At 40.9% G+C, this 22,531-nt stretch overlaps 2 protein-coding genes across 2 annotated transcripts; one reads left to right on the top strand and one right to left on the bottom strand.

Moving 5' to 3' along the window:
* Window positions 1-5,644: 5,644 nt before the first annotated feature.
* lactbl1a (lactamase, beta-like 1a) lies at window positions 5,645-14,734 on the top strand. Its single transcript, XM_067591154.1, has 7 exons — window positions 5,645-6,006; window positions 6,217-6,357; window positions 8,129-8,232; window positions 8,315-8,472; window positions 8,915-9,114; window positions 12,596-12,701; window positions 12,865-14,734. The coding sequence occupies exons 2-7, from the start codon at window positions 6,252-6,254 to the stop codon at window positions 13,841-13,843; spliced, it is 1,653 nt and encodes a 550-aa protein (XP_067447255.1). The 5' UTR covers window positions 5,645-6,006; window positions 6,217-6,251; the 3' UTR covers window positions 13,844-14,734.
* Window positions 14,735-17,029: 2,295 nt separating this feature from the next.
* trappc6b (trafficking protein particle complex subunit 6B) lies at window positions 17,030-22,024 on the bottom strand. The gene is made up of 6 exons (XM_067591153.1): window positions 21,838-22,024; window positions 21,678-21,745; window positions 21,240-21,357; window positions 20,977-21,060; window positions 20,389-20,482; window positions 17,030-17,856 (listed from the first exon to the last, which is right to left on the bottom strand). The coding sequence occupies exons 1-6, from the start codon at window positions 21,916-21,918 to the stop codon at window positions 17,825-17,827; spliced, it is 477 nt and encodes a 158-aa protein (XP_067447254.1). The 5' UTR covers window positions 21,919-22,024; the 3' UTR covers window positions 17,030-17,824.
* Window positions 22,025-22,531: the final 507 nt, after the last annotated feature.

Below are 22,531 nucleotides of genomic sequence, written 5' to 3'. Positions count from 1 at the left end.
GTTTGATTTACTGTCACATTAGCACCAAGAGCTCCTGGCTCCTCTTCCTTCTCTGCTTTCCTGTTTTTATTTCTTTCATTTTGTCTGTTCTGTCTTCTCCTGTTGCTCAGTCACTCTCCCTCTCAGCTGCATCTGCTCTGTCTCTTTCTGAGCTGCGGTCTGGGCGTCTGCCTGCAGCTGGTTCTGGTTTACACATTCTAGGAATCACCACAGACTAGCAGCGTGTTTCAGTCTTTTTGGATATAAGCCAGCACTTCAGCTTTCATCAGTCAGAAACCGTCACAACTAAAATCTCCAGAAATTAGCTGTAGAATGAATTTCTCTTTGCTGATGAAGACGTGATTTAACCCAAACATGACACACAGCTAAGGTCTGTTTTCCTACCATCAGCCTACCATCACCTGAAGAATATATCAAGAATTAAAAGACTTATGTCTCAGCAGGATTTGGATAAACTTGCCCTGCATTTATCTTCAGTAGTCATATACATATCAGTCCAGTTCTCAGATCTTTACACCAGCCTCAGGTCTGCTTTCTGACCCCAGACTGAAAACTAACCCTGGAGAATCAGGTTCAGTTTTTATGCTCCACATATCTGAACAAACTCCCAGAAAACTGCAGCAACTCTCAGTTCCTTTAAATCACAGCTGAAGACTTTTCTGTTTTTAATGAAGCCAAATTTAAGGGTTAATTGTCTGTCTTATTCTATTTTAGCTTCTTTTATTTCCAATTCAACACTCTTTAGTTGTGTTTGTCTTATATATTGCCTTGTGTTGCTTTTATATTCTGTCTTGATGTCTTTTATGCTCTATGTGAAGCACTCTGAGTTGCCTCGTTGTTGTGCTGTACAAATAAACTTGTTTGGAATTTTTAAGCATTAGAAGATTAACGAGCAGCAGGACAGTTAATTTGTGAGCTTAAGACTTCATCTCATTTAGTTTTTTCATTTTGAACCTGGACTGAGTCCTCAGAGAGTACAGACAAAGACACACGTCTCTCTGTGGATGGTTTTTCTGTACCCCAGTTTCTTCCCATATGTACCAGTAATCCCAGTCTGCAGTCCCTTCTCCTAATTTTATGATCTCCCTCGTTATTTTTATCTTGCTGGAGGCAACTGACCGTCCCCATCAGTCCACACATTCAAACCAAAGGTGAAAGGTAACATAATACTTTTCTGCCTTCTCTGCAACTCATTCAGCGGCTGGTTGAATATATATGACCCACAAACTCTTCTGGTATTGAGTCTTTGAGCTGTTGGACCCCGTTAAAGATCAGAAGCAACAGATGAAAATCAGAACAAGACAGAGAGGCAAATAAAGTAGTTCCTGAAAAGTAATTAGTCAGTAAGCTTTTATTTATAAAAACACACAGTTACAAAGAGCTTTACAAACACACAGATAGATTAATAAAACAGACAAACATGAGACAGAGAGAAATCAACCAGAGTGAAATAAAACAGGACATGAGATCAGGGAGGCTTCGTTTAAAACAGTCCAAAGATTCAGCTGATCTGATTCCACTGAGTTGGGACTAAGAACGTAAATGTGTGGTCACCTTTGATTTGTGGTTTGTGCGTGGGGGGGATAGAAGGCCGAGATTTGAGGATCTGAGAGGTCGTGAAGTGGAACGGGGAACGGGGCGAGGTCATGGACTGCTTCATATGTAATCAGCAGGATCTTGTAGTTTATTCTGAATTTTACCGGAAGCCAAATGGAGAGATGTAAGACCAGCGGTAAAGTAGCATTAATGACACAAGACAACATGTCAAACTGTACATTCAGTGTAACTAGAGGTGTTGGTGAGTTTTAAATTTAGATGTGAATCCAATAACTGTGGTAAGATGATAATCAGCACGTACACAGTTTCCCTCCTTTGTCTCCTCGTCTCTCTCTCAGACTGTTTTTATGCATAAATGCACCTGAAACAGAGGAGCTCAACAAATTATTGTCCTACTGGACAGTCTCAGAAATTCACCAACTTCATATCAAATACTCCTTTTGGTACAATTTTCTACTTTGTTATGACTCCATGGAGACGTACACAGATAATGATTCTCTCTTTTCTTACATAGTGTCATTGTTGGAATCCAGTTTGATGTGGAAAACTTGGACTTCAAATCAATCGATATTTCGATGGATAAACAAATAACGAGCCTCAGTTGTCCTTACTTAAATATATGAGTGTTAATATGATACATATCTGATATCAGTTGTACACAGAACACAGGTTCAGTATAACAGCGTTCTTATAGGGAGGGAAGAAACACGTGAACCATCATTCTGGTACTGTTCCAGGCTCTCCATCATCTCACCTCCACACTCCTTAGTGAATAAAACATACTCAGGATGAGGGACTGTGAAGGACTTAGAGGCCCTGATGAACTATCAGATCTAAGTTGTCATGAACAGACACTGTAGACAGAAATGATTTTAAAACTCTGACACTGAATGTCAAATATCAACCTTCTATTGAACGAGAGAGTTTTAGTGATCAAACAGTTCAAACTGTGCAAAAATAAATAATTTAAACAACATACTTGTAAAAAGAAAAAGAATAAAAATATCACAAGCATTAAAATAGACGACTCTACACTAAGCAGCTGAGATGAAGAGCTAAAGTTACCTCGTTCATATCTGCAGACACAACTAATCTGTACTGGATTCAACAGATAGAATCATGTATGAAAAGATTTACAGCAGGAATAATCTGACTATGAACATCTGAAGCATTTGTTCACATAAATGACTGTAAACATATGATCTCACTTACTTCTGTCCATTGACTGTAGAGCAGCTGTCACAGCTGTCAATCATGACGTCAGACCTTCTTTCTATATCGTCAAATAACTATTTAAAAACAAACTTACAAGAAAAATGAGCACTTGAACAAACATCAGCATGATGACAACTACCTGAAGTGACAGAAACCATCTTTGAGAAAAATGTATTTGACGTGTTCTTTGATTTTTTAGTTTGGCTCATGTCCCGTCCAATCACATAGAGGGGGCGGGACTTATGACCTGTACTGCAGCCAGCCAGCAGGGGGCGATCTTACATGACGTCCATCTTTATATACAGTCTATGCTTCTATCTATGATGTCAGTGGGTGCAAGTATTAAAATAAAATTGATCTTTTATTTATATTTGTGCATGATGTGTCCAACTGTCATTTTTATTTTCATGGTTGACAATGATATATATTACATACATATAATACATACAGTACTGTATGTCATAATGATAACAAATCGAATGTGAAATTGAAATTAAATTAAAAAATTGAGTTTTCCATATGAATTTGAAATATGTCTTGATTCTAGTTTCTTTATCTCTTCATTTTCACAATGATCACATGACAGGATTCATAAAAGAGACCTGGAAGAATCCTGCCATTATTAACACATAGATATATTCTTATTATGGTTAAAACTATGAAATAAGGTTGTAATAAACTGAAATGATCATTTCATTTTGTCACTATTGCAGGTTGATCACACACTCAACAGCCATATAGTATTAGTATATATTAGTATGTATGTGGCAGCTGCACACAGCCTGTGATCGATGCGCCTCCATCACTTTATGAATATATGTGAGGTGAGAAATAGGTTCAGTCGCATTTTATCCACCTTCTACATACATATCATTACTTACATATCATGACATCACTGACATACATTATTCAGATGATGAAAATAAGGCTTTTTGTTATGTAGGTAACATAACAGTAGGTCCATGTTCCAGTCCAGACCCGACCCTCCATGTCTGTGACGTCTGTGCAGCACAAGAATGAAGAAAATATTACAACTAAACATTAATCCAGGTGACAGTTATGTTCTTCTTCAAAACATAATTTTCTTCAAAACCATGTAGCGGCATACACGTGTTATTTATAGGAGACAGGGTTGGGGTACATCCTGTAGGCCAGTAAGTTATTGGGTAATAATCCCAGTCCCTGACTACAGCTCAACATGTACTTGATAGTGATGAGTGTTGAAGTCAGGAACCTCCTTCAGGCCTCTGCAGCACATAGTGACGAGAGCTTTGCTGGGACGTGACATGAGTCTGCTCCAGGAAACAGTTTCCACAGTTAAACATCACAACTGTGTTTTCTGAACCTCAGGCCATCAACTAACACAAAATATCTAATGACTAATGTAACTGTGTCACACACGGCGAGCCGAAGCTTTGCTAAAACGATGCAGTCAGTGTTCAGTCTGCACTAATCACATCAACAGTTTCTGCTCTCTTTAATTTGAACAGAGCTCGGATTTAAACACAAACAGGCTGATTCAGTGTTTGGCTTCATTCATAAATACAGTGAAATTATGGTTTTATGAATATAAAATGTAATATTTTAAATGTAAAGAACTCGTGAATCATCTTGCAGCACAAGAATAGAGTGACCAAAAAGACATTCGAAGACTGTGAGATGTGGTCAAAAGCTCAGGAAAAAATGCTAGTAATTGGATTTTGTACACTGATGGAGGAGAAAAAGAAAGATGATGATGATGTACTGTAACATAATGTCATCTTCTTATGAGTTATTGTTTCTACATTGGTGGTATCTTACAGAGGAAACCCTGGTCGAGTCCTCAGCTGTTACACATATATTGTAATAACTGATCCATCAGTACAATATTGTTCAGAGTTAATACAACGTGTCCTTTATTAGATCATATATTATATGTCTGAGGGGAGAAATGATGCTTGTATATAAGAGTCCATGATAAAAAGGCCTGTTGCTGAGAAGATTTTGACAGTTTTACTGGACTTTGGTCACTGATGAAGTCAACCAGGCTGCATGATTGTTGTCCACAGTGCCCTCTAGTGTGACGAGAGAAAACTGCATACAAGTGGCATTACAGTAGCTGATGGTATTAAATACACTGAGAAAATCACACAAGTTATTAATAACAAATTATGATAAAATAATAAAGCTGTCTGTGAGACAATAGTGTGTTTAATATTTAACATTGTTAAATGAAAAAATGAATGAAATGAAAAGTTACTAAAGCTGTCAAATAAATGTAGTTGAGTAGAAGTATAAAGTAGCATCACATGGAAATACTCAAGTAAAGTACAAGTACCTCAGAGCTCTACTTAAATACAGTAGTTGAGTAAATGTACTTTAGTTACTTTCCTCTGCTGTCAGATTCTTTGACGTTATCTGAGCAGAGAGGATCTTTATTTAACAAACAGTTCTAAAGGTGCACTTATGAACTTTTTCCACGGTCTTCAACTGTATCACACTGCCTTCTTCAGCGGATGCAACTTGTTCATCATGTAACTTCAGAGAGGAACTTTGACACTACTTACTTCATGTGCAAAGACAGTGCGTGTAGATTGCCAATGACGTCAACACACAAGTTAACAGTGAACAAGAAGAGGGTGGAAGGAGGAAACCCATTCACACAGACAGAAAGATGAGCGAGGAGCCTCCTACAGAGCACAGTGAGGAGGAGGAGGAGGATGGAGACAGGTGGGTGCAGCAAAGTTGTTTTCTTGCAGATGACATCCCAGCTCCATAACGCTGTTCTTCTACATGTTACTAAAAACTCATTTATAGACCTCCTTCTCTGCACGCTACCATTAGATCTGTGCTTGTTCATATCTAGTGAATCTTCATTCATTTCTACATCATATTTAACCCTCCCCCATCCTACTGACATGATGATGAAGAGCAACCAGCGCTGGATGAGTGGTGCATGTATGGAATTAACCAGCGGATGTGAGATGATTTGATTGCTGAGGATAAGTGCTGAGCAGGTTTCCTTGCATTTGGCTCTGCGGCTGGATCTCCCTGCAGATTATGATGTCACAGCGGAGTGGGAATAGAATCAGGGCTTCATCGGGAGCCTGGGATCACAGTCAGGATTAAGTGCATGTAGGTAGTAGTCTGTGACGAGTGACTGCTCAGGAGCAGTAGAGCTGGATCCATGCAGTCCTGCTGGCTTCTCCCCTGTGGACCCTTCAGGAAGTTAAAGTGTCTGAAGATCAACAACTGGTAAGATGAACGATCAGCGGCTCCTTGTGAAACTTATTCTCATGATAGTTGTTGCCTTTTGGTAAACCAAACTTATCACATGTCGACAGATATTTCAAAGAATGGAGTGAGAGAAAAGATGTGACATTATTCAGATGTAATAATGTGCTTTATGTTCTCTATATGCTCATTCTTCTGTTCTTCTTTACTAACATTAACGTTTCTTTCTAGACTGGTCCTGCTGCTCATAGCGAGCAGTAGACAAGATGAAGGTGAAATGGACCATGCTGGGCATGGTCGTCTTCTTCCTGCTGTCTGTGGTCATGACCTGCTGCTTCGTATGGCAGTACAGGATGCCAAAGCTGAACACAGGTAACAACACAGATTTACACCCTCACAACATCCACACTCTGACTTTTTAAAGATAAACAGTGTGACTTTCCAACCTGGAACGACTTTCGGACGTGGGCCTTTCTGGTCTCTTTGGTGTAATTGCTCATTTGCAGGCACTGCGGCAGGATTACACAAAGCTGGAGCAGCAGGATTAGCAGCCCCGTTAAAGCAGACTTTAACTCCTGCTGAGGGAGGAGCTGAGCAGTGCTGCCTGTTCCTGGATAAAATGACAACAGTCACTGCTCACAGTGTGACATGAATCTGAATTTGGCTCAGGGACAGCTTAGTGCTCAGGGTGGACTGTCTCACTGTGTCAAACACGTTGTACCTGAAGGACTTTACAACCTCATGTCCCCGAGAAAACCACAGCAAGTTGATGTATTTACAGCACTTCATAATGAACTGTACTATAAGATTGTTTTATAGCTAATGTATAATACGATATATTATATACTATATAAACAGTACTGATATATTTATCTGGCACTTTCATCCACAGCACAACAATTGTGCCTTTGATCACATTCGTTCAGGTGTTGCTCAAGAGCCCTTCAACACCCCAAGAATCAGTCTTATTATGAGACTCTATTAGATCATGTATCAGTAATTACGATATAATACAGTAACGGGCCTGACATCTTTAGACGTGTGTCATCAAAATTAACAAACCATCCAAACAGACAGATGTTTTTATCCCTTTTGGATCATTTACTGTTTCTTAAAAGAAATAGTCACTTCTTCTTGGAGGGACACCAGTAGAAGTCATCTCAGTGAAACAAGCTTCTGTATTATGAGGTGATGTGTCATACTGACAAATATCAGTGCTCTGATGTTAGCGAGGCTGGTGAGACTCAGGTTAGCAAGATTTAATCAAACAACAGAAAAACATGTAACACACGAGATGGACAGATTATTGATGATCGATCAACCACGTCAGTCAAATCTGAAATATAATGGAGCTGATGTCAAGAAACGTGATTCATGTTATTTCAATTATATTCAACTTATTGTGTTACCAGTTTATAGAAATATTGTTATGGGTTGATAAACTGAATTTGAGTTACGTAACATGCGTGAATTCTGTGGGTAAAAGTGAATCAACCCACACAGTGAGATGAAATGATGCACTTTTCAACACATCTTAAGTCCTCTAATTTACACTACATGTTGTATTTTGTTGGCTAGAAAGCTAGAGAGTGTGACTAAACAGGTCCCAGAAGTTTTATGTGCAGAGGAAATAGATATTGATCTTTTCATCTGACTGTTGAAGAGCTGCAACGATTAGACAATCGATCAGTCGATGGAAAGAAAAGGAATCTGCAATTATCTTGTTAATTGATTGATAGTTTATCATTTTTCAAGACAAGACAAATGTGATTCCAGCCTCTCAAATGTGGCAATTTGCTGTATATGACAGTAAACTAAAAATCTTAAGATTTTGGACTGTTAGTCAGAGAAAACAAGCAAACTGAAGACATCAAACTGTGAATGTCATCTTTTCACCAATTACAGTACAAGCATTTCATTGACCAAACTATTAAATTAATAAAATAATCAGCAGATTAATCAGTGATGAAAATAGGATTGACAACAGCCCAGTTTTCAAAAGAAGTGAAGAAGATTTGCTCTACATCAAATCCAAACAGTTGGGAGTTTCTACTGAGCATAGTTGTACATCTCTGGGGTGTTTATGACACCATGAAGGATAGAAAAGTTACAAACATGAACAACATTTCTCCTCTTTCTGTAGAAGTGGTTATAAACCAAGCAGCAGTGGAGGAGATGTGCCCTCGCTTCCCTGAGCCTGCGCCCCTCACACATCCCATCACATCCCTGAGGGTGGCCTTAGAAAAGGTGAATCTTGTTTTCCATATTTGACTCTTTATCATATCGGTTTGTGGATATAGTTAAAGTTAACTAAAGTTTCTCCTAACAGATAGACGTCCTCCTGAGGTCGAGTGTTCACAGCACCAAGCTGCCAGCGATATCAGCCATCGTGGTTTTAAATGACTCTATTCTGTGGAATGGAAACTTTGGCAAGAGGAACATGAGTGATCCTTCCTCGTCTGCACCCAATGAGTACACAGTGTACAGGTGAGCTGAGATTCATGGTCTCACACACAGTGTGTAGAACAGGTGCGGAAAAGATTAACATAGAATATGACACAGATATGATAAAAGGGAAGTGGGGATTTGCCTGATTGCTACAGTTATTATTGGTCCTTAAAGCGCCTCAGCCAGTTCATAATATTAGCGCCTGCATGTAATCATTACCACACATTATGTAACCTGCAGTCTAATTCTTCTGTTGGATATTTGAGTCGAGGCTTAGAGTTAGAATTAGGGGTAGGGGTTAGGATTAGAGCTCCATTGTATTAAAGAAGAACCATCATTGATGAGACTGAACCACTCACTAAATGAAGTACTTAAATCTGCAGCAGCAGCAGGAATGCTATTCATTATTAAACCACAATACATTTATTTAATCAAAGGAAATAAGCAGCTGTGATGCTCATTTCATTTGCTGTGATTGCAGAATTGCGAGCCTCTCTAAGATCTTCCCCACGCTGATGCTGTATAAGCTGTGGGAGGACGGCCTGGTGGACTCTCTGGATGACCCTCTGCAGAAGTACACAGACAACTTCACCATCAAGAACCCGCTGGGGAAAAGTGGAGGACCAGCATCCTCATCAGCCAGGACGCTCACCCTGCGCAGGATGGCCAGCCAGCTCTCTGGTAACCACATCTATCTTAATGACATGGCAGCCATCTTTTATTGACCTACATCAAAGGGCAGAACATTGTAGTCTGGTTCCAGACCTCTCAATCAGTGATTTACAGCTGGTCTGGTGTTGTGCTCGCTAACGACACTTTCTCCTGGTTGGAAAACAGTTGACCAATCAGAGCTTGGTAGGTGGGATTAGGAATGGGAACGTCATTTTACTACATTGTTATCTAGCTACATACAGTAAAAAAATGGCAAACACAAGCACGAAATTAAATGAAAAGTGAAACAAAATGGAAATTCAGTCTGATTATCAGGCTGAGAACACACATGAGGCTTGTTTGAGATGAACTGCACCTGAATCCTCACGTATCACTTGGTTCATAATAGCACCAGAATTAAATAACTCAGTAATGTTCATGTTGGAGGCTTTCTGTTATATTTGCAGGCTACTGAATTCTTCATTCTCTCAGGCTGATGAAAGTTGTAACAATATAAAACTTCATCATACAGGATCAGACAAATAAAATTCAAATCCACCAATCATCTCATTGATCAGCTGACACTCAAGTGTTTCCCATCATGCCCCGAGGTCTTGCAGTCAGTGGAGAGCAGCTGCTGCACCTGGCTCCAAAACCTGTGGCCACCTTGATCTTGTTGATGTTATCTTTGTCGACAGTACGTTTGCATGACGTGATCGAGTTGGACACAAATCTAACTGCACTCTGTGGTGATCACTAGTGATCGATTCTGCACAGGCCTGCTCATCTCAAACAAGCCTGGTTATAATCTTATTGGATACTTTGGAGCTGGACCAGACTAGAATGTCAACTGCCAACAAATCCTCCTCCTGGCTGCATCAGACTGCCTCCCTGATCTCTGTCTCAAAAACTCTCTGTAGTCTCACAGTGATAATCTGAGGATGACTGAGCACACTGTCATTGTGTTGCATTCTGTTGTACACACAGACAGCGACAACAGTGAAAAGGCTTCTACTTTCACTACTTCACAGACCTTCCAGTCACTTTGTAAAGTGGATGTTTGTCTGACTGACTGTTTTAGAAAATGTGGAAGTATCCCAACTGCTCTCAGTGAGGTTCAGATGCTGTTCATAAAAGATCACAGTAGTTTTCAGGCCCACAGAAATTAACACTCTGTATCCACATGTGTGATGCCACATTTCCAATATATGAAACTCTCTGAGTGACGCCTTCCTTAGTTATGTTTACGTTGTGCTCAGTTAGAGGTTCAGTGAATTGGCTCCAATCTGCCTCTTAGTAGATATTAGTTTTAATCCTCCGAATACACACAAAGTACACGGCACATTATGTGAAGAATGATGAGTGTTGTTAGTTATTGTGTCTGTCACATGTACATACAGGGTCACGGACAATAAAACACAAACACTTTGACTATACAACACAGTAAATTACAACCTGGAAAACTAGTTTAGACATGAGGCAACGACTCTGAAAATCTTTGTTGCTTTGTTGAAGCTACAACTTTCTTGCAGTCTTTTATATTAGATTGCATCAGACTGTGACAGGTGTGCTTTATTAATTATTGACAGTCATCTTAATGATGGAAATATAAACAGTACGTGTAAGTTGTGATAAACTTCCAGTATTTGACCCTGTTAAAGCAACAGAAGCCTGATTTGCTCATGTGATACCTCTGGGATTACAGACAGGGATCCCAACAGCAGATTAAATAATGTTACCACCATGAATACAGATGACCACTTATTGCCTCATATGTATGTAAAAAAAGAAAAAGCTGGTTATCTTTTGCCCTTCTTGAAGTGCTGAGTTCACAGCAAAGAGGTTACTTTATGTAACTGGTGGTTCCACTTCCTGTCACCCAATTACATCCCAGTCAAAAAGCTCAGCAGCAGTGTGTGAAGGAAGCTCATTGGTCTAAATCTAGGTCTAGACTCTCACGCTCAACAGTGTAATTCCTGTTGAGGACACAGGTCTTTACCACCTACTACAGCACCTTAAATAACCGGGGCTCACATGAACACAGAGAGAAGCTATAATTACACAGATAGAGCTAATCAGATTAGGAGAGGGGGAAGCCCCGCTGAGAGCAGAAGTCGATCTGTTTGAGGACACAGACTCAAACCATGTCACAATCTGTTATGTGACACGTTAACACACAACCAAAGTACCGGACAAGGAGGAAGGAGGAAGGAATAATAATATAAGGTTTGACATCTATGGTTCAGCCAGATGAAAGATCAGAGGCTCGCCAGAGACCATGAAAGTCTGAATCTAACTGGTCGACCAAGTGACTGCAGTCCTTACAGCCAGGCTGCTGGTGTGGCAGAACGTCTCTATGTGGATTTACTCAACCCGCTGTTTGTAAAAGAATACAGAGTGAAGACTTACACTTACCTTTACATGCACTGTAGTAACCTGGTTACTGTAAATCTGTGAATACATGCAGCAGATCATTCACCGTGGTGCACTGATTTTAACCGTATTAGTGATAGAAGACGCTGCTTCCTGACTTATTATCAGTGTGTGTGTGCAGCTGGACAGCAGTGAGAGACAGAGACAGATCTCCTCACAGCATGAACATGTGTCAGTTTAACAAACAGTCAAATGTTCAGCAGGGGAAACTAGACTTATTTAGACTTGTACAGACCAGGTTTCAGTTTCAGTTTTAGTCAGACTTTGGATGCAATCATTTTAAATACCAGAATGTATCACACCATTTGCGATCTCGGTAACACTTTATAATAAGTATACAAATCATATACTTAATGTTTAACTAATGCATGACTCATGATGATTTAATGCATGAATTAATGCAGAATGTATCATGAATTTCTGTTACTCACCATTAACAAATGAACAAGTCACTATGACTTTATGTGATTAGTTCACAATTAATAGATCATCAGTTAAGGAATATTAATTGACAGTTAATTCACACATTAATTGATATGCAACCAAATTAGCTGAATTCCTCTTACATAGAAGTTTATTTCAGGATATCTGTATCTGTTCACAACAAATGCTTTCTCCTTCACTGAGCTCTGTAAAGACAAACATAAAACACTGTATGTTTATAGAGAGTTTATTAAGTACTAAGCAGACAGTCTGTGACAGAGACAAGTAGCAGTATTCATCTGAGGGAAACGTCAGGAAAACCTCTTGATTATTGATTTTATTAATTTCTGCATGATTTCGGATCAGATTCCTGTTGGAACATGTACGGTTTTTGGTTTAGAAGCAGTTGCTGATGTGATATTCACATTATAAGTGCAGCTAATGGACTGGATTTATATATATGATGACTTAGCCTGGTCCTGGTCTTTAAAGGATCAGTGTGTAGGATTGCAACCAACTGAATACCACATTTCTGCCGCGTCCGTTCCGTTAGACGCCACTAAATTCTACACACTGCATTTTTAAAGCAGCATTGCAATCCATGGACACAATATCCCACAGATTTACTCTCTATTGTTATCTAATATTTTTACAGGGTTACCCAGAAGATTAAGGTCAACTAATCTCCTTTGGAGTGGAGACACACAGGCAGCCCTTCATTTGTTACAGGATGATGTCCTCGTGGCAGATCCTGGCACCAAGTAAGACCCTGGTTCCTTCCTGTTTTGTTCTATTTTTGGCTCTGATGACTTTAGGCAGTCTGTGCAGTGTATGTCTACACATCCAACAAGGATCCTTTTGGTATTTTGCATCCACAGGGAACTCGTAAACCTCTGTGACATGACACTTTCTCTTTTCCTTCAGATGCCACTACAGCAATGTTGCCTTTTCCTTGTTGGCCAACATCCTGGCCCAAAAGGTGACCGGCTCTGACTTTGAGAGCTGGGTGTCAGACAACGTTCTGGAGCGGCTCAGCATGGAGGACACTGGTTTCAACTTAACTCCAACTACTCAGAGACAGATGGCTGTGGGTGTCTACAGCAACGGCCAGCCGGCTCCTCTCTACAACCTGGGCTGGTACCGACCTGCGGGTCAGATGTATTCCACAGCAGCTGACATGGCAAAGCTCATGATGGCTCTTCTGGGTGTGTATGGTGGGACACTGCTACGCCAGGACACCCTGAACACCATGCTGACCCCTGTCTTCAGATGCCAAAGAGGCTACTTTGCCAACTCCACCGGCACACCGTGGGAGATCAATGAGCAGCTCGGCTATGACGTGGTGAGGAAGGACGGCGACCTGGACGGCTATGCGGCCACGCTCTCCCTGGTTCCACGGCTCAAGCTGGGGCTGGTGATCCTGATGGCCGGGGTTCGGCCAGCAGGCCAGGACCTTGTGAGTCAGGCCTACAGCTACCTCATCCCCGCAGTGGAGAACGCTTTCAGGGACGCTCGACGGACTCTCAGACCACCACCTGACCCAGCTCCGTACATGGGCTTTTTCACTTACAGGAATATGACTTTCTATGAGATTAAGGTGGGCTCAGATGGGGTGCTGGTCATGCAGCAGTTTGGACCACAGGTGGACACAACTGTGCCGTCCAAGTACCGAACTATCCGGCTGGACCACCTCCAGGACAGGGTGTTCAGGGTGGTGTTTGAGAACCCGTACCCTTGCAAGCTGAAGATTAACAGCGCCTCAGTCTCCCTGGAGATACAGGACAGACAGCTCTTCAACTTTTACGTCTTCAACAAGAAGGGTGTGTCACCAGGGTTTGATTCCCCAGGACTCAACACTTACAGGGTGATGAGGATAGCTGGAAGACCATATTTTACTTCATAAAAACAGGAGTTCAACTTACAACTAGTGTGTCCCTGTACCGGGGGTTTGTGTCAAGGACAAATGCAGTGGGAAACATGATACTGCAAATGAAACAGCTATTATTGACTCTGTGGTCAGCGTCATGAAAGACTCCCATGCTGAGGTCAATGTGATTAATCTGTATTGTATTTTAACATTAACTATTTAATACTGTACTGCTCACAATATCAATTTTATTATTTAGTCTAGTCAAACAAATCTCTGAAAGTTAGTCGTCTGCTAGATAACAAGCAGAGACGAAGCAAAACTGTTACACCATTGTATAAATGGTTTTGGTTAGATGGTCAACGTGGACAACGTGGTCGGATTCCTCGTCAACCTTCAAGTGCCTACAGTGTGACTTAGAAAGACATTTGACATGTCGAGTGGTCAAGTTTTTCAAGGTTCAAATCCATCAGGGAAGCATGTAAACACGTTGTCTATGAGCAATAATGTAACTACTGTTTAAGTGTCCATAAAGCAGTGGTGGGCAAATAGCGGCCTGTGGGCCAAATCTGGTCCACCAGCAACAACATCTGGCACCCAAATGAAAGCTGAAGTTTTTCCTTTTATAGATTGCATCAAATCTTTTACATAACTCTTAATCTACAGTAGACGACAATGTAAACCTCTTATAAACTTACACATGTATGGTATGTAACATGATTTGTCTGATCTGACCAGAACAGATTTGTGTCAATAACAGAACTTCAGCTTCAACCTTAAATGAAGAAGGCCACTGTTTATTGTGTGTGGATTAGTGATGGGAATCATGACATCTGCCCTCAGATACAACCCTAAAACTGATTTATACAAACAACAGGGTATCAAAAACACGTTTTCACTGTGCCTGTACAAATAAACAGTGCTGAAAAAAATCAGGCCCACAGTTGCTGACTCCTGCCATGAAGTGTGAAGTGAAAATATACGTGCACATCAATGTGTTGTGCCCTTAAAACAGGGAAAATAGTGAGAGGAAAGGGATGAAGGAACCGACACACTGCTCTCGTCTTCACTCGTCTGTATTAAGTCTTAATTATATAAAGTACTACCAAATTCACACATTTTCCCCGTATGAATACACTCAGTCTCAGGACCACAGTTTCCACTACTAAGATATCCTCCTCTGTTTTTCTAAATAATGTAAATAATATTTTTAACCAGTGTACAACATAGACTGTAACTTAGATTACTTGCAGTAATAAAATAACATTTTTAACAACAGTTGGATGCTAGAGCAAGACAACAGGAGTAACGTTAGCTTAGCTTAGCTAGCTTATACAGTGACGGAGTTAGCCAGAAACTCTTTAACTACATAAAAGTACAAAATTCACCTCTTTCTCTCACAATGAACAACAATGACAAAATAACAATTATCAACATGTGTCACTAAGTTTATATATATATATAATATAATATATATATTTAGTAATAACCTTAAAACAGGGAAAATAATGAGGAGAAAGGGATGAAGAACCTGCACACTGCTCTCGTCTTCACTCATCTGTATTGAGTGAGGAAGAGGAGGCGATTCCCCCTGCTGGAGCCCTGAGGCATTACCAATAGATCAACACACAATCAACCCAGAAAAATAACCTACATGACCTATTTGTACTATCTACACTCTGGCTGCATATTCTCCACAGTACTAACCTTAGCAACATAACTGAAATAACAATAAAATGATGTGTTATGAAGATGGAACACGAGGAATATAATTATGTTTCTGAAAAATCACATTACTTTTAAATTCTTAACTGCTATATATGCAGTTAAGTTACTACATATAAGTAAACATATAGAGTTAACACTGAGGTGAATAAAAACATCCCTGCAATACTGAGAGGCTAGCGGAGCGTTAGCCGCAGCACGACCGGAGGGAAGCACAGCCAGCTAGCCTCTGCTAGCCTCCCAGCTAACATTAGCCCCGGTTCTGCATGTGGATCCAACCGGAGCACCGAGCCCCGGTTTGTTATTGAGGTTAAAGTGTGAAGAAGCAGCGAGTCTGACGGGCAGCTGAGTGAAGTGGAGCCTGCGGAGGAAACACCGGGACCGTCAGGCTGAAACAGTCCGTGGAGGGAAACACAGTCAGGCGGCGGAGGAGAAGGCGACATATCGGCTGCTCATAATCGGCAGACATGGCCGATGCCGATATTTCATTTTAGAACTCTTATCGGCCGATACCGATGATGTGCTGATAATATCATGCATCCCTAATTATTAATAATTTGTTCAGACGGTGTCAGGAAAACTAATCTGAACTAACAGGGATGCTCAAAAAGTCAACTTTATGAAAACATTAAAACTGTAACACAAAGCTGAAAGAAAGATACGATACAGACAATAAAAACAGACCTGGACCCTCACCGCCCTGTTTCCTGATCAGATACACAGTACACATGGAACCAGCTCTTAATGATGCAGATTTGAAGTGTGCTAAACAAAAACAGACATATCAGGCTTTAGATTGTGATTCAGTCATGCAGGTTGACAAGCTTAAATAATATTTCTTGAGATAATTCATAACATTTTTAGTTACCTTGTTAACTTTTTTCCTGCCTTGTGAAATAATGGTTTCATGGTGTTGAGGTCACTGGATTAATGGTGGTTCACTCCCATCACTATCAGGATCAAGGTAAGAACACACACACACACAGTAAAGTGTTTATCAGCTCTGCACCGTCAGTCTGGACTGAACAAACAGTCACCACACTGTGTACACATCTGATCTCTCAGGTTACACTAATTAAGGTTATTTTCTACGACTCGGTTAAGCCTCATGTCACAAATCTGAATTAGATTGTTATTAAATATGATTTCCTGTGACAAAAAATGACTGAGCACGTTTATTTCATACGGACCCCAACTTAGACTCAGACACTAACGCTTTAGACAATAACTTGTGTCAGTTCAGTTCAGTTAACTAGAACTAAAGCTACAGCTGTTTTCAGTGAAGCAGCTCCGTCTGCAGGTGTTGTACAGTATCAGCTGCCTGCTGCTGCAAGCGAGGATGATGAGAGCGCTGAGACCTGCCAGACACCGACAGCTGTCACATACAAAGACAGGATTCATCAGCTGGCACTGGTAAGTTTGATACATATATGTAACCGAGCCTCTTCTATTCAGAAAATGAACCTTCATGTAAGCCAGAGAGGAAAACAACCAGAGTTTTATTTCACACTGGAATTTATTGCAACTGATTCATCCCGACAATCAGGTTCAAACAAACAACTTCAATAAAAACAAACAGTTTCATTTTATTGCTTCAGCAGGATCTCTGCCCATCATCATCATCATCATCGCTACAGTCAGAGTCTTTATTCATTCATGTACTCATCGGTTCTTCCTCATGTGAACTATCTTCACTCCCTTCGTTGGTTTGTGTCATCTTGAACCGTAAAGACACACGTCATGTTTTCTGCTCAGCTGGGCTGGTGGATCAACTCTGGGTCCTGGTTCCCACTTTTTTTGGTCTAGATATTCATTTATTTTTTAAATATATGAATTTCTTATTGGATAATGTTTTTATTTGTCTATATAGCAAAGTCAATAAAATATAAAAGATCATTTAAAAAACATAAGATGATGCGTTATGATCATAGATGAACTAGAACAGCTGGAACGATGAATGATTTTAGTTTATACTGTGTATGACTCCTCACTGACACCATGCAGTTTAACCTTTGTGCCAGCAGAGGGCACTTCAATAACAACAATACCCATCACATATTCATTTAACAAGAAACACTGGAAAGTGTTCGACCACTTCTAATAAAAATGGCCGCTCCTCTGAGGCTGTTACCAGGAAACGGTGCTCTGACGTCACTCACTGTAATCCCCAAAGCGTAACGAGAAACAGGTTTTGTTGATGGAGATGGGCACTATTTCCCTTCAATGCCAAAAACTCAAGGATAAATGAAGGCAAAAGAGAAGTGAGAGTTAATGTCGCCTCTGCTGGACTCACTACATTTTCTGGATCATGACTTGGAATTTACCTGCAGAGACATAAAGGACGGGAAGAGAAGAGAAACGTTGTTAGTCCACATTTATAAGAAGAAACCCTCATATTTTCTCCTACTTAAATGTGTCTCTAATGTTTTTACACTCGTAAAAAGTGTGCAGGACAGAATATTAGACACACAGCTGCATTTATGTTTGCATGGTTGTGACCACCGGTTTTAATTTTTTATTTTAAAAATTGAGTTTAGACATTGAGCATGCTGATAAAACAGGATTTATCAGAGGCTGTGATGCATCATTAGATAATTTGAAGATATTTGTACTTAAATATTTGACTTCTGTACGAAAGCAACAAGAAATGCATCAACTGTGTGAAGGAAACTTTTCTTCTGTGATCCTTGAGTGTCTCTGAAAGCCGATAACCTTTGACCTCAGGAGAAGGATGAATATTCAACTTTGGGCTTGGAATTACAGTACTGCAAAGGTAAACTGGAAGTCCCTTTTAAGGATGCTGGGACACTTGGAATACGTCAACACTGGGGGGTTTGGGGTAAAAAGACCCTTTTGACCCTTGTTTAGCCCAGAGACCATTTTGAGTGGTGCACTCGTAGCTGTGTGTGTAACTACAGGAAACTGTGACTGTCAGCAGTAACTGTGTTGCTGTTTATGTTCTGAAAGTGCGGCTTCAGTCTAGCTCACCCCGTGGTGACCTGAGATGGTACAATCCAGTTAGGTGTGGTCAGTCACTGGTCTGTTGAGGGGAAGAGGGATGAGAGGAGGTGGCAGTTTGTTTTGTTGAATTTCCCAGGGTTCATTTCAGGTTTCAGGTGCTCAAATACCATCTTCTGCCCTTTCTATGGGGTGGCGGCTCTATTATTGACTAATTGATATGAGATTGATATATGCCTCTTAATAGAAGCTGCTATTTAAGTGTGACCTCGTTCCACCACCAAAGGGTCTACAGAGTCAGTGCTTCATATGCACAGGTAGGCTACATGGTCCTGAAACCTGGTCTACATGGTCCCTGGGGGGGACTCTACCAGTGGGGACTGGATTTGAGTTGTTAGGTTACGATGTTCCTGAGTTCTAACACTTGCCCCCGTTCACCTGTACCCACAGTACTCACAGGTGAAGCATCACAGCATCCCTTGAGACTGTTATCACAATCTAACCTCATCAGCCGATCTGGATGAGTTGGGACAGTCCTACAACTGTTGTATCTCCCATACTCTTCCTCTCCTCTCCCTCTCTGACACACACACACACCAGGCAAGGCCATAAAACATGAGACTACATTCCTGAAGATTCTCCAACTTTGCTCCTCTATCTTGAAGTCAAAGTCTGATTCAATAAGTATTAAATGTGTGACTGTTAATCACAAAGTAATACCAGTCAAAATGGTCCAACTCTGATCTTTTAATGGTAAAATTCAGTTCAAGTTAATCATGTGTAGATTAAACTGCCCCACATTACGTGTACCAGTGTTGCCCTCCAGTGGTCCCCTTCAGTAGAGCTTTGAACACTGACGACGCCACTAAACTGCTGCTCAAGTCTACATGACTGGAAGTAGAAATGTGAAGTGTGTATGAAGGATTATGTTGTTATGTGCAGTAAAGAACTGATATCCAGTGGTCCAGTAGAAACCGGAACAATATTATGGACGTGTGTAACAAACTGCAGTTATTTTATTTTACCAGACATTCAAAAAGTCTGATAAAGAAGAACAAACGTTAGTATTTAGTTATCATTTGAAGTAGGTTTGTTAAATAACTAAAGTCTATTTTCAGTAGACTGAACTGATCGCTGTTTAATCTTTTATATGAGAAATATCTTGATAGAAGTAACAGACCATGTTGATATAAATATCGTCAGTAAAGACTGATTTTTAATCAAGTCTTGTTAACTTGCATCGGGATAGTTGCTGTTAAATGTGAACGAAGCTGTGATTTTAAATTTAATCTTCAGTAACTCATCAGTTAGTGAATTAAAACAGAGCGGATCACGTGTTTTCTTCCACCATCTGAACTTTCTCTGCACTTTTTTTCTTGTTTCAAGTGATCTCCTGAGTTTAACTTCTACTTTTCTTTTTGTCGAGCTACGTTCAGTATTTTAACTCCAGTGAAACAAACTTTATGTTGAAATTCTTAAAGTATAGTTTTGTTCAGCCAGCGAAGTTAATTTTGAGTTGTTTTAGTGAGAAAGTTAATCAGTCAGTCAAGGACTCGCTCTTCCACGGACCACGATATCTTTAACGTTGTTGTTCCCAGAAACAACCAGATCAACTCGGTTTTGTCTCCATCTAACGGTTCAACCACGCCATGATTTGGTGAATCACCTGAAGAAAACTGTTACCACAACTCAAAACACAACACAAAAACACTGCCTTCTTCTGGACTTTCAACCACATCTCATGGTATTCCTCAGTGGATGGAGTTACGGAGTTAAAATTAAAAAAAACTCAACCGGCAGACAACGACAGAAAGATGTTTTTGTCAAACTGCTGTTTCCAGGATCAAGTTTGTGAGAGCGTCTCTGATTGGATGATGGATGAGTGATGTGTGACTTACATGCAGGCATGACGGACACCTCCGCAGTCACGATACTCTTCACTCCCAGGTTGGACAGACCTCCTCTCACCAGACCGCAGGTGAAGGCCAGATACTGCAGAGATACACAGAGTCATGCAGCAGTCAGTCACGTGTTCATGTGATGAGTGACGACGTGTCTTGTTTAAACACACAGCAGTGTGACGCAATCAACTGAAAAACACACAATCGAAACGTTCTTGCCACAACGTGTTGGAAACAGTAAACAAACATTGACTTTCATTATTATTTGATTCATGTATTGTCTCAAATATAAACTGTGTGTATTAGTGCAGTGATCAGAGTTGTCCAGCAGGTGTCGCCATGTGACCGTATCAAGAACATTTTCAACACAGCTGCTTCATACTGAGTCAGTGTTTCCCTTCACGACTCAGTCAAAACTGTAGTTACCAAAACAAAGAAATGTAGCTGTGAATCAGTCTTTATATGTGTTATATCTACAGGTGGGAGTTTTTAGTGCTGAATGACTGTAATGTGATTTGAATAACTCATTATAGTTTATATTTCATTAAAGGAGCAGTGTTTTAGAGGAAGACAGAAGCTCGTTACCTTCGGGGCATGTTCCAGATACTGGTTCCCCGCCGACAGCTGACTCAGTAGTCTGAACTTGTTGTCCTGGAGAACATAGATGCCCTGAAACACACGACAGAGCAGCTCTGACGTCATCGACACAGCAGTGATATCACACTGTGAAGTCTGGTTAAAACTAAAGGAATGACTGCAGTCTGCTGAGCCAGCAGTTATACTCATTATTGATTAATCTTGCAATTATTTTACCAATAAATGTCCAATGACAGTAAAGTCAGTGTCACCTGGTGATTGGTTCGGAGGTTGTCGATCTGCTTCTTGAACACACAGGTCCAGAAGTCTTTACAGACGAACTTCATGACGTCCAGCTCGTCTTTGAACCGCGCTGTGTCTTTAGTCAGTCTGCACACAAGCAAAACGTTCACACAGACAGTCAGCAGAGAGGAGTCAGTCTGAGCTCACTGATGGTGATCTGTTCATGAATATTATGTTTGTGAGTCCATCAACATCACAGCTTCGTCCTGACGTGTGTGTCTTGTGTTTATTGATACAATCTATGTGTTAATCATTTCTGAAACCAGGCTGCAGTTTGCTGACATTAGCTGTGATTTATCTTCATAAACATCTTCAGCCTCTAAAGGTGAGGAAATAAACTACAAGCAGACTCGTGACTACAGATGCAGCACTGATCCTTCACTAGTGTCGTTACGTTAGCTTGTTACCTCTCTATGAGTCCCTGTCCGACTCTGAACCCCATGTTCTCCAGTTTGGTGATGTTTCTTCCAGTCTCCTGAACCAAAGAGCACAACTGATGAACAAACATGTGACGACCGGAGACGGTCGGAGTCGTTCAGCGTCACGACACAAAGCTCCGTTTCTTACCGTCTCTCCGCCGTCCGCCGACTTGTAAATGTACTGAATCACTTCGTTATGTAAAAACTGGAAGGGAGCCTCGTCTGCCATTGTTGTTACTGTAAAACCTGAAGTCTGTCAGCAGCTGACACACACAAACACACACACACACACACACATATATACACATATACACACACACACACATATACACATATACACACACACACTTCGTCCTGCTTCCGTGTTGTTATTGTTTACAGGAAGTCAGGCGCGTGACTGCAGCGCCACCAGCAGGTCTGGAGGGACTGTGACACACACACACACACACAAACTCACGCACACACACTCACACACACACACACTCACACACTCACGCACACTCACACTCACACGCACACGCACACACACACACACACAAACTCACGCACACACACACTCACACACACACACACTCACACACACTCACACACACTCACGCACACACACTCACACACACACACTCACACACACTCACACTCACGCACACACACTCACACACACACACGCACACACACTCACACATACTCACACACACTCACGCACACACTCTTACACACACGCACTCACACACTCACACATACTCACACACACACACACGCACTCACACACACTCACACACACTCACACGCACTCACGCACACACTCTTACACACACGCACTCACACACTCACACATACTCACA

This window comes from Thunnus thynnus, chromosome 6 (genome assembly GCF_963924715.1).
Source record: "Thunnus thynnus chromosome 6, fThuThy2.1, whole genome shotgun sequence".
Classification (NCBI taxonomy): Eukaryota; Metazoa; Chordata; class Actinopteri; order Scombriformes; family Scombridae; genus Thunnus; species Thunnus thynnus.
This window is presented reverse-complemented; position numbering and strand designations above follow the sequence as displayed.

Bases quoted from the DNA above. Each gene is read 5' to 3' on its own strand.
- trappc6b (XM_067591153.1), bottom strand. From the start codon at position 21,918: ATGGCAGACGAGGCTCCCTTCCAGTTTTTACATAACGAAGTGATTCAG. The intron at 21,358-21,677 runs GTAACAAGCTAA...GCTTGTGTGCAG, and splicing joins GGACAGGGACTCATAGAGAG to ACTGACTAAAGACACAGCGC. The intron at 20,483-20,976 runs GTAACGAGCTTC...GTATCTCTGCAG, and splicing joins ATCTGGAACATGCCCCGAAG to TATCTGGCCTTCACCTGCGG.
- lactbl1a (XM_067591154.1), top strand. From the start codon at position 6,252: ATGAAGGTGAAATGGACCATGCTGGGCATGGTCGTCTTCTTCCTGCTG. The intron at 8,473-8,914 runs GTGAGCTGAGAT...CTGTGATTGCAG, and splicing joins AATGAGTACACAGTGTACAG to AATTGCGAGCCTCTCTAAGA. The intron at 12,702-12,864 runs GTAAGACCCTGG...CTTTTCCTTCAG, and splicing joins GTGGCAGATCCTGGCACCAA to ATGCCACTACAGCAATGTTG.